Source organism: Acinonyx jubatus, chromosome C1 (genome assembly GCF_027475565.1).
Source record: "Acinonyx jubatus isolate Ajub_Pintada_27869175 chromosome C1, VMU_Ajub_asm_v1.0, whole genome shotgun sequence".
NCBI lineage: Eukaryota > Metazoa > Chordata > Mammalia > Carnivora > Felidae > Acinonyx > Acinonyx jubatus.
Window position 1 is genome coordinate 124431232 of NC_069381.1, and position 13546 is coordinate 124444777.

The 13546-nt window shown below is 40.6% G+C and overlaps 1 protein-coding gene across 8 annotated transcripts in view; it reads right to left on the bottom strand.

Annotated features, from left to right (window-relative positions):
- Nucleotides 1-582: 582 nt before the first annotated feature.
- The window catches only part of MAP3K19 (mitogen-activated protein kinase kinase kinase 19), a 72125-nt gene continuing 59161 nt past the window's right edge, over nucleotides 583-13546 (bottom strand). For 6 of the 8 annotated variants that reach the window (XM_053214940.1, XM_053214942.1, XM_027055895.2 and 3 more), the window contains 4 exons: nucleotides 9879-12326; nucleotides 7260-7409; nucleotides 5749-6446; nucleotides 583-944 (listed from right to left, as the gene is read on the bottom strand). In XM_053214940.1, coding sequence (XP_053070915.1) covers nucleotides 878-944; nucleotides 5749-6446; nucleotides 7260-7409; nucleotides 9879-12326 — 3363 coding nt within the window. In that variant the 3' untranslated portion in view covers nucleotides 583-877. The remainder of the gene's footprint in view (nucleotides 945-5748; nucleotides 6447-7259; nucleotides 7410-9878; nucleotides 12327-13546) is intronic. The other 2 variants (XM_053214945.1, XM_053214944.1) reach the window with 2 other exon arrangements.

The window sequence follows — 13546 nt, forward strand, 5'->3', positions numbered from 1 at the left end:
AAAAACGTTTAATCCACCAACTTACAACAAGGCCTTGTAATAATTCAGACAACTTGTCCACTTTTTCTGGTGAGGTTTCCATTGGTCTGAAAATGGAAATGAAGCGTGACCTCAGTGGAGATGTCCATTCAAGTGAAGTGAGCAAAGTGCCCTGAAAAAGTTGATATGCTGCCGCCCCCCCCCCCCCCGCCCCTCTTTAAGATCCAGCTTTTATTCTACTAGCTGGCTTGGGTTTAGCTAGTTCTAGATGTGGCCATGACCTAATTGACTCTGCAAATAAGTGAAGTCTTCAAGTCGTACTACAAATTTCAGGGGAAGCAACCTGAGGCTTATGGGGCCACCTTGAATAGTACAGCTTATTATAGGCAGAAACATGGGAGGAAATATGGGACCCTCTGACAATGAAATGCCAAGGCCCTTAGCTCTTCCTGTTAATTTGGAGGCACCTGTAATCTGCAAAGGTTACTGCTAAACAGAATCTAGCATCCTCCAGTTTTTAATTTATCACCTTCCTCTGGTTTCCTTTCCAAGAATTAAGTGTCTTTACCAGCCAAGCAAAAAATAAACAATTTTCTTCTTGTTTTTACAATTTATTTTAAAGACATTAAAACTGACAGGCCAAAAGTGAAGGATAGTCAAAACTGTAAACAGCAATACATTTTGTTATTGTTTAAGAAAATTTTCTCATATACATGGGTAACCACGCCTGAAGCTTGAGGCTAGTATTTACCTAAAAACATTTTAGCTAGGGACACTGCAGGATCTGGTTGAGTTGAGCTGACTTAACAATAGGAAAAGTCCCTTAACCATCATTCCCACAATGAAGCAGTCACGGAGTGTATCTATAATGGAACTGGAAAGGAAAGTTGAAGTATGTTCAATGACTTCTTATCAAGAAGGAGTGCTTCAGGAGCTGGGCAGCAGAAGGTCGCTCATGCTGGTCCCTAAGAAGGGAAAAACACTTTAGAAACAGCACCCAATAAGTGCCTCCCAACTGGATCCACTTGCCAACTTAAAAATGGAAGTATAGGGGCGCCTGGGTGACTCGGTTAAGTGAACAACTCTTGATTTCAGCTCCGGTCATGATTTCACAGTTTGTGGAATCAAGCCTTGCATGGGGCTCTGCACCTGTTAGCCCTTGGGATTCTCTCCCTCTCTGCCCCTCCCCTGCTCACCCACACTGTTTCTCTTTCAAAATGAATAAATAAATAAATAAAATGGATCTGCTTACAGATGCTCAGGAAAATAAAAATAGAAGCACAGTCTTGGCGAAACAGACTTGAGGTGAGTCTACACTTCAGTTTTGATCAGTATGATTTTAGGTAAGCAACACAAAGTCTTCTCATTAGTAAGATGGAGATAACAATAACAGTTCTTTGGAGAATTAAATAATGTACATACAGGTTTTGAACAGTGTCTGGCACACAGTAATAGCTCAAAAAGTAGTTGTTATGATTAAAAACTAGTCCCTACTTTACATTCTACTGTTGTTCGATTTGGGGTATAATTTACACAGTAAAATTCTCACTTTTGGGTGTACAGTTTAATGTGCCTTTAATTAGCATTAAATTTACTTTTAAAATGGAGAGGCACTGGAATCCAGAATTGAAAAGCCTTTAAAAAGCAGGGATGCCTGGGTGACTCAGTTGGTTAAGCATCTTGACTTCGGCTCAGGTAATCCCCCCACAATTTGTGAGTTTGAGCCCCATGTGCATCGGTCTTCTGTCAGCACAGAGCCCACTTTGGATCCTCTGTACCCTTCTTTCTCTGCCCCTCCCCAACCCTCTCTCTCTCAAAAATAAACATTAAAAAAAGCCTTTAAGAAGTAGACATTTAAATGTATTTTGGTGATTAATTGAAATAATCCCATTTAGGGCCCTCTTGGATGAGCATAATATAATGGAAGACAGTACTATTTTGGTTTAGGTTATTTTTCCTCAAGAAATTAAACTTTTGCCAATGAACTAGTCAATGAACCAGTGAACCAGTTAATAGTTACCTGCAATGACCTACTTGAAAGGCATTATTTTGGCTAAATTGACTATCTTTTGATAATTTGTGCGAGGAGGATTAATACCAGGAATAGCCCAGGTGAAAATGGACATAAAAATAAAGTGACTATAAGTCATTTTGAAATAAAAGCTCCCCTTGTGGAGGCCCTTTCTTTTGTCTTGAAAATATGCAGAAATCTCTCCTCTCTCCAAAAATCTTTTCCTTTATGTAGCCAAACCCAGTGGCTTTTTTTCAACCTTCATTATCCTAAATCCTTACTTACTCTCTGTCCCACTGCACTCTAGAAATTGCCCCTTAAAATTTACCATGATATTCTCATTAAATGAGTTTATCCTCCTTGTCATCTCTGTAGTAGCATTTGAAGCATTCACTAACCTCTCCTTTCAAAACAGTCTCTGCATAGACTTCGGGAAAACTTCTCTTGGTTCTCCCGCCTTGGGACAACTCCCTTCCCTCCTTTCTTTCCTTCAGCCATGTGCTAGACTTAATGCCATGAAGGTTGTTACTTCTCCTCTGAGCATTTTCAAAAACATTTTCCTATGCCCTCTTAAATGGTTCACGACTATAGCTACAAACCTCAGGATTTCTAAATGTGTACCTCCAATCTTACTTGCTTTCCTGGACTCCCAATTCCATAGCTTCGCATGTTTCCTTAAATGGTGGATCCTCTGGGGCACCTGGGTGGCTCAGTCAGTTAAGCGCCTGACTCTTGATCTTGGTTCAGGTCATGATCTCACAGTTCCTGAGATCAAGCCCCATGTGGGGTTCAGCACTGAGCATGGAGCCTGCTTGGGATACTCTCTCCCAATCCCTCTCCCTTTGCCACACACCCGCATGCCTGTTCTCTCTCTCTCTCTCTCTCTCTCTCACAAAACAAACATTTCTTTAAGTGGTGGATTGTCTTCAATTCCCTCCCCTGCTCCCCTTTCACAACTTTCGATTATTTCTTCCATTATCCATACTCAAAACTATGCAGCCTCATCGTGCCTCATCACCAAGTCCTGATTCCCCTTCCCCTGGAATGTTTTGGAACTCTTCTCTTTACAGTTCCCACTGCTTCAACCACAAAGCTCCTGATTCCTGCATGGCCTCCTAGTCTCAAGCAGCCTCCATTTGAGGTCCTTAATACACTGCCTTCTGACCTGCTTTCCCAAAGGCCATTTTCTTTATGGCATGATCTTTCCCAAACTCGTTACAGTCCCCTGCTCTTTGCTGCCTACTGCAACAAAGCCAAACTACTTGGCCTGACTTCCCAAAACTTTCAACCTGCCCATAGGAATACCCCCACTCAAAGTTCTTACTGCTCCCCAAAGTTCATTTCTGTTCTATTCATTGGTTCTATTCAGTCCTTGTTCCTTCTCAGTGCCTAGTCATCTATACTTCTGAATCTTTAAGAATGCCTTGCCCCCACTTTATTTCTGACTATCCAGACATCCAAGGAATACTGCCATAGGGCAAGATTCTAGAGTCCTTAGGGTCTTTTCCATAGAATTTCAAAAGATAATTTTACGCTTGTATGTGACACTAATTAGGTAAGATGTATTAGTATTCTCCCAAGTAGTATTAACTGCTGAGCCCTAATTATGTGCCCCATACTCTAAGTAATTTACATATACCAGTTCACTTAACCCTCACAACAACCCTATTAATTGATCCTTAGTGGTGTGAGTTGTGTATTAGTTAATGAAGCAGTGGTTCAAAAGGAAAGTCATATACCTACACACACACACACACACACCGTTCACGTGAATGTGAAAAACATTGTTTGTTCTGATCTTCCTGAGTGTTAGAATGCCCAATGTTTACAAGAGCTTGCCTTGAAACACATTAAACGGAGCTCGTTTACAAACTGGTGTTCGCAATAGCATCCTGAGGTAGAGAAAACATCTCACACGGATAACACCTATGGACATAGATACACAAACAAGATGCAAACCAGCGTTAGCCTTTGTTTCACTCCTATCTGTGGAGAGGACATGAAAGACCCAATGGTCAAATCTCCCCTATAAAATAAAAAAAAAATAAAAAAAAATTTTAAAAAGGAAAGTCATAAAGATTTCACACTTTCTCTTTAAAGCTGTGTGTGTGTGTGTGTGTGAGAGAGAGAGAGAGAGAGAGAGAGAGAGGTGACAACTGGAAAGAAAATGAAATGTATTTTCTATGGCTCAATAGAGAACTGTTCAATTCAGAACATAGCAACTATAGTAGTCTTAAGAGCTAAGACCAATTCTAAAACTAGTACTGGTTCATATGACATTTCTAACACCTTTATGTCTCTTGTGAGGTTTTTTTTTTTTTATATATACGTTTATTTATTTTTGAGACAGAGAGCATGAACAGGGGAGGGTCAGAGAGAGAGGGAGACACAGAATCTGAAACAGGCTCCAGGCTGTGAGCTGTCAGCACAGAGCCCGATGTGGGGCTCGAACTCACGGACTGCGAGATCATGACCTGAGCCGAAGTCGGTCGCCCAACCGACTGAGCCACCCAGGCACCCCTCTTGTGAGGTTTCTTTGGGTGAGCAGGGGGCAGCTCTGTGCCTGGGGCTCTGTCCACACAATCCATGCTGGAACATATCTACATCTATTCCTGCCTTGGCCTATATGATCCCCTGAAATCAACCAGGACACTCTGACACACATCTGGGAGAGAGAAACAGAATCTAAAAGAGAGAAGCACATTTGTCAACAGACAGGGAAAACTGCAGGTTCTGAGATTCATTAAGAAAGAGAAAAACCCATTTTGGGAGTTGAGAGGCACTAGAATTTTTCATCCAGGAATAAGAAAGCACATGTCTCAGAAAGCAAGAATTGTGTTTAGGTCTCAGGCTGTCCTCACCTTGTACGTATGACTAAATGTTGAGCCTCACTAGGTGCATAGAGGCCAGGTGGGTGGGCTCCACACCCCCCCTCCACCCTACTGTTTAGCTCTCTCCCTCATCATACACATACAGTCATACTTTAACCAGAGTCATCTCTCTACTTTGAATTAAAATCTCATGTGAGTAAAGAGTACCTGTCTAAGAAAAGTTTGAAAACCACACGAGTGGGTAATCTCTAAGGTCCCTTCTAACATTTTACCCAAAATTTTATTCCATAGATACTAGGGAGCATCCGAACAGGAAAAAACAAGCAACTTTCTGGGCCTTTTCTGCTTCCCCAAATACTCTCCACACTTAATGCATGAAAAGCTTCAATTAAAGATTTGTTCCTTTGGGTCAAAATGTTTCCCTTCATTTTAAATGCAAGTATTTTGGGGGCGGGAGGACCAATACATTAAATTTTCCAGTCATCGATCAATTGATTCATATCAATCCCTCAATATGAATGAATTTCTCACATACTTTCCTGAGAGCTGGTTTTAGGAAGGAAATGAGACACTGATTCTCTGAGAGGGAAGGTAGCTCAGGAAAGGGAAACTTAAGGACAGGCAATGTCATTTCACCATGACCAGTCCCTGGGAAGATGTCCCTCTCATAGCCATGTTCATGCTCCCATTGATTTGGGGAAGTATTATCTGTCCCTGATAAGTACTGTCAAACATTTAATTGAGGCACCTCCTACCTGAAGCATTGCCCCCATACCCTGATGCAACGAGGAGCACAATCACCCAATATAGCTAATCATCAAAATCACTCCCTACTTGCCTTTTTGGTGGGCCATAAATTTCAGGGGGAAATGTCAGCAATCTTGGAATCTCTGGGGATTTCTCTTCCTCCTGTTTTCAGTTTCTTACCTGGTCAGGCACACACGCACAAAGTCCACTGCATTTTCTGAGAAGTGTTCTGGTAAAGGAGGCATTAGCCCTCGGTGTGCTCCAATGTAAAACATGGCTGCCATCCTGTCCATGGAAGCCAGTGGAGGCTTCCCTGTGGCCATCTCAAACACGGTGCAGCCAATGCTCCAGATATCTGACTTCCTTCCATATCCAGACTCATTGATGACTTCCGGGGCCATCCAATATGGAGTCCCATGCATGGACTTAAGCATGTCACTGTGGGTGCCATTTATGCCAGCCCAAGCCAAACGCTTGGCACAGCCAAAGTCAATTAGCTTTATTATTCCAGTTGGCATGAGCATAACATTGTTTCCTTTGATATCTCGATGCACCACACAGTTCTCATGGAGATAAGCAACACCTTGCAGAATTTGTCTTGTATATTTACAGAAAACCATCTCAGGCAATGGCCCAAAACGGCTTATAATACTAGAAATTGAGCCACCAGGAACAAATTCCATGAAAATGCTTACGATGTTCTCTTCCAAGCATGTCCCCAGATAGGCCACAATGTTGACATGTTTCAGTGCTTTGAGCAAATCTACTTCTTCCTGTAGCTTCCGGTATTCTTTTTCAGTAGCTAATTTATCAGAGGTATCCAAAGCCACCTGTTTTACAGCTATTAGCTGTCCTTGGCTAGTAAGACCACAATATACCTAGAAGCAAACCTTATTATTAAATATAAATGATAGAACTTGTTCACAAAATGCCTCAGGTGACACTTGTCTTTCCCTTCTCCTCCCAAACCCTGTCTTTCTCTAAGTTGATTCATCCCTACATAAATGCAAAGTACTTAAGCAAAGTCAGTGTTTCAGTGAGGCCAAAACGGGGATGAGCAGCATGGTGAATGGATATCATAATGGCTTGGAGTTCAGTGGCCTGGACTGGTTAGAATTCTGGCTTTACCATTCCCCAGCTGTGTAAATTTGGGTAAGTTGTATAATCGTTTTGACTTCAGTTTTTCTCATCTATAAAACTGGGGTAATTATCCCTCACAGATATCTACATGACTACAATGGCAAAATTGCTCACCAAATAAATGAAATAGGGCTGTTTCAGTGCCAAAGCTCTAAGGAGAGAGAGGAAGGCAGAACTGGGGCAACTTGTCAGTGACCCCATCATGCATTTTCAGTGGTTTCATGTCTTCCCACCTTCTTGCTGATATGTCCCCAGCTAGAAACATAACCTATCTTCTTTGGGGATCAGTCTTCTTGTAACTGATGCATGTAAATACTATCTAATGTATTTAGTAGTAGCCAGACCTACTCCAGACCCTTCAGTTACATAAAACAGTGAACATCCTTCTCCCTGGGCCAGTTTGGATTGAGTTTCCTGTTATTTCCAACTGAAAGAGTTTCAAGTAGAAGAGCATAGAGGGTGTGAAGGGTGCACAAGAGGATTAGGGAGGAAAAGGTAGGTCAAGAAGAAGTGGGGATTTGGGATTTCATCATGTTTCCCATTTAACTTACTGTGCCATAGGCTCCCTTCCCAAGGACCTCTCCCTTAGTCCACAGGATAGATTCTTCATACTTTAAACTATTTTCAGAAAATGTCTTCTTTTCATTTGAGTTGAGAAATTTCTTGTCCTTGTCATATATCCTGAACCCATTACTGTATCTCTGGGACAATGAGAAAAAAAGAAAAGTCACCATTAAACTCTGAGTCATTGGGATGGGGAAAAAGGGCTAAAGAGTAGAGTCTTACTTTCTTCTAACTTGGGACCAACTAGACAAAGCCAGATATGCATAACTAATCATATAGGATGCCACTTGTTAGCCTGCCTACAGCTTCCCCATGCCTACAGCCTCCAATCAGGGCATAGTAAAGGCTTCCCTTTTTCCTGCCAAGAATCTTGCCCACTCCTCTGCCTGCCTTTGAGTCTCTGCCAAACACAAGTGATGATGGCTGACTTTTTTGCTATAGTTAAGTTCTGAATAACATTGTTCTTCAATTATTTCCACAACACATAGAATCAAACACACACACACACACACACACACGCCTATATACATACATATATATACACTTATACACAAACATACATATATATACTCTTTCACCCTCTCTCTCCCACACACACAAACACACAGCCACAATGAGCAGGTCTAGTGATCAAGACTAGCTGTAATACACAGATCTATGGTCTTCTAGACCCTTGCTATTCAAAGGAGAATCTGCAGACAGGTGTACCAACATCACATAGGAGCTTGTTAGACATGCAGAATCTCGGGCCCCAGACATACTGAACCAGTGTCTACATTTCAATATGATCCCCAAGCGATTTGCCTTCACAGGAAACTTTGAGAAGCCCTGCTTCTCAACAAATATCTCTTTGAAGAACTTAGACCATGTTTTCCAATTGGTTGATTGGATCAAACTGCTTTGCTTTGATCTCTTCTACAAGTTCTTAAAAATAAATGATGGTGGGGCGCCTGGGTGGTGCAGTCGGTTAAGCGTCCGACTTCAGCCAGGTCACGATCTCGCGGTCCGTGAGTTCGAGCCCCACATCAGGCTCTGGGCTGATGGCTCGGAGCCTGGAGCCTGTTTCCGATTCTGTGTCTCACTCTTTCTCTGCCCCTCCCCCGTTCATGCTCTGTCTCTCTCTGTCCCAAAAATAAATAAACGTTGAAAAAAAAATTTTTTTAATAAATAAATAAAAAATAAATGATGGTGACATAGAGACATGGTGAAGACCATTGGAAGCAAGACTTCCTGCAGGGCCTCTCCTTCATCATGAAAGAAAGGGCCATTTGGGTTCCTCTTCCCCATCCTTTCATTGTTTCTATCCCAACTAAATTTTAAGGACTTCTTAGGGAGGAAAAGGCTGTAAAAAGTCAGTTTTGACTCCATCATTGTAGGATGAGGTTACAGGCTGATGATATTTACTAGCTTGTTAGCTTTTCTTAAATTTAAAATGACAGAGTGGTAGATTCATCTCTGACACACAGGTGTGCACACACATATCCCCATTTCCTACCCAAGCCTGGAGGCCTCCAGGGATCACTCTCTACCCCCAGGGAGAGACCAAATTCACCATAAGGACAAGGCTGATATTTCAGGACAAAGAACAATCTCACTGTGTCGTGATTAAGGGTGTGGTCCCACCACTCACTGACTGTAACTTTCTAAGCCTCAAATTTCTCATCTGCAAAATTGGGACTTGTTATTACCTTTAGTTATCTCATAGAGCTGTTCTGAAGCATATAAAGAAGACAGTATAAAATCCCTCGCTCCTACATGGTAAGTTCTCAATAAACCTGGCTATGATATAACTATATACTTTATGTATCCTTAGATAAACTATCTAAAATAACTGTTCCTGACCGTGATACAGTGTGATACAGCCTGAATCAGTGTTCAATAGATGATATTTCAGCTAAGCCTACTGTTTCTGTCTTTAAAATTTGAATAGGACAGGAGGCTCAAGTATTTCAGTGAGAACTGAAACCAACAAAACAATGATCCCAATGATCTGTTGCTATTCTTCTTCCCCATGCCCACTTCCATGCCAAAAAAAATTTTTAAACATTTTTCAGGATTGTCGCTTATCTTCCTTCAGAACAATGGCTAAGTCTTGTTCTAGTTCTTAGCCCAGCGCCAGCAACACAGTAGGCACCAATGATATTTCTGTGTTAAAGTTTTCATATTTCATGTCTTCATATGTTTTTTGGAATTAGGTGGTGATCTACTCCAGGGGCTACATTCAGTTCTTTCTATCTCACATACCACCTAGAGCAATACTTTCCCCATAATTACCTCTCTGCTATTTATTAATTGAAAACATCTTCACCGAATAAAATATGAACCTACTTTAAATAAATAGTTTTTATATATTAATGTACCCAATGTGATTCCATTTGCAGTGTTAGGCTAGCTGAACTCCAGAATCAAGGTGGCATAATGAAAACATCTTAGCCTGCAAGTCAAATAAACTGGATTCCAAACTTGCAACTGGACAGTGAGACCTTGCCAAAACTCTTAGCTGTTTAGGGTTTTTGACTCCTTGTTTGAAAGTTAGGAGTTTGAACCAGACTGTCTCTGAGGTCCCTTCCTGCCCCTAATGAATCACTGATTCTAATTATACTAACCTGTATTTTAACATTCGTTGTCTCTCCGCCCAGTTCTTGTGTGGTTTGTCCTCTCCTACTGAAGACAAGATTTAGATTTTCAGGATCTGTTTCATTTGCCATTATTTGGCAAGAGGTGTTACCTCTCTCGTCAAGAGCTAATAGTTCTGCAGCTAGACATCCTAATAGTTCATCCGTCAATTCTTCATTCTTTACAGAATCTAGAATTCCTTGCGAAATTGAATTTGCATAATTTAAAGTTTGTCCAAATGTTTGATATGTAATTGATTCATTAGCTAAACTATCATGATCCAAAGAATGTGCCCAATGTTGATATGCTTGGGAAGATGCACTCTGTTGTTTCTCTTGGAAAGAGAAACTCAAAAGTCTCTCAGACTTACCTAAAACACTTTCAAACCCTACATCATTAGTTAAAATTTGGTTGGCATCTATTTTAACAAGCGATGCTGTATTCTGCTTTTCTTGCAGTACATGCTTATTGGAATTCTTCTCACTGGGCATTGCCCAACTGTTTTCTGAAAGGACAAATGGGGTCTGGTGATGTAGTTCTTCAAGTTTCTGTAGATCTCTGAGGCTCGTGGCAAGTATTTGATTGTTAGGAATGTCTCCTTCATCAGCAGACTCTTCCATAGAGACTTCTTCAACAGTGGACAAATCTGAAACAGGAATGACTTCATTCTGTTCAGTGGACTGCTCATGAGGCAGAGCCGAGTTCAAGGGTTGAACTTGATTATTAGAAGAGAGAAAGTCATCTCCTGAAGACTTTATCTGCCACTGTGAACCTGAAATATCATCACCATTTTCCATGTCTTGTACGTTGCTACCTACAGCCTTGTAACACTTTTCTTTAGAAATTAAAATTTTGTTCTTTTGTTTAATGCCAAGTGAAACCTTTACAGGTTTAACATGTGGTCTTTTCTGAGAAAATCTTGTTCTGCTGTTGCTGCTCCTCTCACTGTGTGAAGATCGACATTTATTGGTAATACATCTGCCAGATGGAGCTGAGCATATCTCTCGATAATATTTGTTCTCATGACGTTCAGCCTCTCTCATGTGACAATAAACAGGGGTCCCAAACATTTCATAGATTCCAGGACCATTAGCAGTTGAATTGATTTCTTTGAACATGTCACTATACTTAAGATCTAAGTAATTTAGTCTTGGCTCTGTTGGTTGAGCAGAGAGAGGAACAGAAGACTTTTTTATTCCTGAATTCTTACCGATGCAAGGAAAAGATTGCTTTTTAGGTTTCAGAGCCCGGTAAGTTGATTGCTTCTTTTCTATCTGTGGCATTCTCCTTTGAAACTTGGGTGGTTGCCAAGGTCTTGGGTCAACAAGCCCCAAAGCAGGGAAAACTGGAGTTTTTATACTGGTTTTATGTATGGTAGGCTTAATGGAACTTTCAATGGAAATCATGAAATTCTGGGGTGTCCTATTACTGGTCTTGGTCTTTGAATCCAACTTATTTCTGGGGGTTTTCATCTTATGTCGGTCATTTTCTTGATGTACAAGAATATTGAAGCTATTGTTGCTATGAAGAGTGCCCTTTCTTTTTTGGAGGCTTGGTTTGGCTACTGCTGGTTCCTCGGGAGTTTCATCTCCAGGGAAAGTGATGTGGATAAGAGGCACCATCCCATTCATTTCCGGTTTGGTTGCCTCCACCATTGACATTTTTATGTTTGTCTCTGTGCATCTAGGACCTTGCGGAATCTTTTCAGTGGGGCCATCAGGGACTACATTGGACAAACTTTTAAGTACAGTATACTCTTCTAAAATATGATTTGGCTCAACTGCTTCACCTTTATGTACTGAAGTACTTTTTAAATCAGCTTTATCATTTCTAGTCTCTTCATCCTGGCTTAGAATTATTTCTGAATGCTGGGCTTCTTGGAACTTGACTGGCATGTTACATCCAACTTCAAAATCTGTAAACAAGTTTCTGGCTACTGAACCCTCTTTCTTTCCTGATAAAAGATGTTGAGAATTCTCTTCTGCTTTTCTCATTTCACAACCAAGGTAGTCAATATCCACTTCCCTATCTGTAGGAAAACTGCGTTCCTTACAATTCTCAAAGGACACCAAAGATTGTCCTTTTTCAAAGTGAGAGATTGAAATTTTGTCACTTTCTTCTGTTTCCTTGGATTTCCTGTTCTCCATCTCCATATGTTGTCTGTGATGGTTAGCCTTCCAAAAAGAGCACATGTTTCTGGACCAAATAGAGCTATCAGAGCACCTGAGAGTCTGATCCACAAACACCTTAAACGGAGCTTCCTGCTGCTTGTTCAATGGTCTAACCTCATCAGATTGACTTCTGGGCTCTGAGAGCTTAGGTTTGAAAGATACAAAGTTCAGAATATTTTTTTCTCTCTCCTTTTGATCCATGTGATCTTGGGGGGCAGTATGAAGACCAGGTTTCATGGGCAAAAGTGACAATGCTGGCAGAGGGAACTAAAAGGAAAGAGAAAAAGCTAATGAGTGCAGAAGCATATATGCATGTCATGTTAATTGGTTTAAAGTAATTCAAAGGGATTCTAAGATTCTCTTTTTTTTTTTTACTTTTTTAACATTTTTTTTTTTTTTTGAGAGAGACAGAGCACAAGCAGGGGATGGGCAGAGAGAGAGAGGCACAGAATCTGAAGCAGGCTCCAGGCTCTGAGCTGTCAGCACAGAGCCTGACGTGGGGCTTGAACTCACAAACCATGAGATCATGACCTGAGCCAAAGTCAGTCACTTAACCAACTGAGCCACCCAGGCGCCCCTCTAAGATTCTTTTCAGGGAGGCCTTTAACAAAGTACAAGGCTATCCTAGAGATCCCAATTAAAAAAAATAAAACCTCACTCCCAGTATTTTTGGTAAAATTGTACTTCTAAAAACCAAGATTTTGGGGGGCACCTGGCTGACTCAGTCAGTGGAGCATGTGACTCTTGATCTTGGGGTCATGAATTCAAACCCTACATTGGGTGTAGAGATTACCTAAAAATAAAATCTTTAAAATTGAATAAATAAAAAATAAAACCCAAGATTATTATAGACATAGGTTCATGTTTATGTATTTAAAATAAAGGCCCTACAATGTAAACATTAAAATTTTAAGATGAGGATTTTATTTTTTTCCTTTCCATAGAAGTGATCTAAGATTTTTAAAATTCCCACTTAGAACAGCTTAAAATTTGTTACATTTACCTTAACAATGATCATTAGCTTACAGACTCAGATTTTGTATCTGGAACACAACTACTCCATATTGTTTTACTGAATTGTTTTGTTGAGGTGCGGTCATAAACATGCCACATCATACACTTGAAAGTTAGCAACCCTGAATGGTTTTTACTTCGTCTGCCAACTACTTTCAAATTAAGTTGGTTTTTGTTACCATTAACCTCTAGAGGTCAGTGTAATGCAATATATAAAATACAGCTTTATGATCATTAAGCTATAAACTCTAACTTTAAGCTTTTTTTCCATTGTGGCTTTTTCCATGTATACAGATTTGATACCTAATTATATTAGAATATTTATGAGCATGGATCATGAGTGGTAATTGAGAGCTGCCTGTTCAATTTTCATTGTACTGCACCTGTGTGTAAAAGAATAGGAAACTGACATTAGAGATCTAGGCATTAGAAGTAGGTGAGGGGCGCCTTGGTGGCTCAGTCGGTTAAGTGTC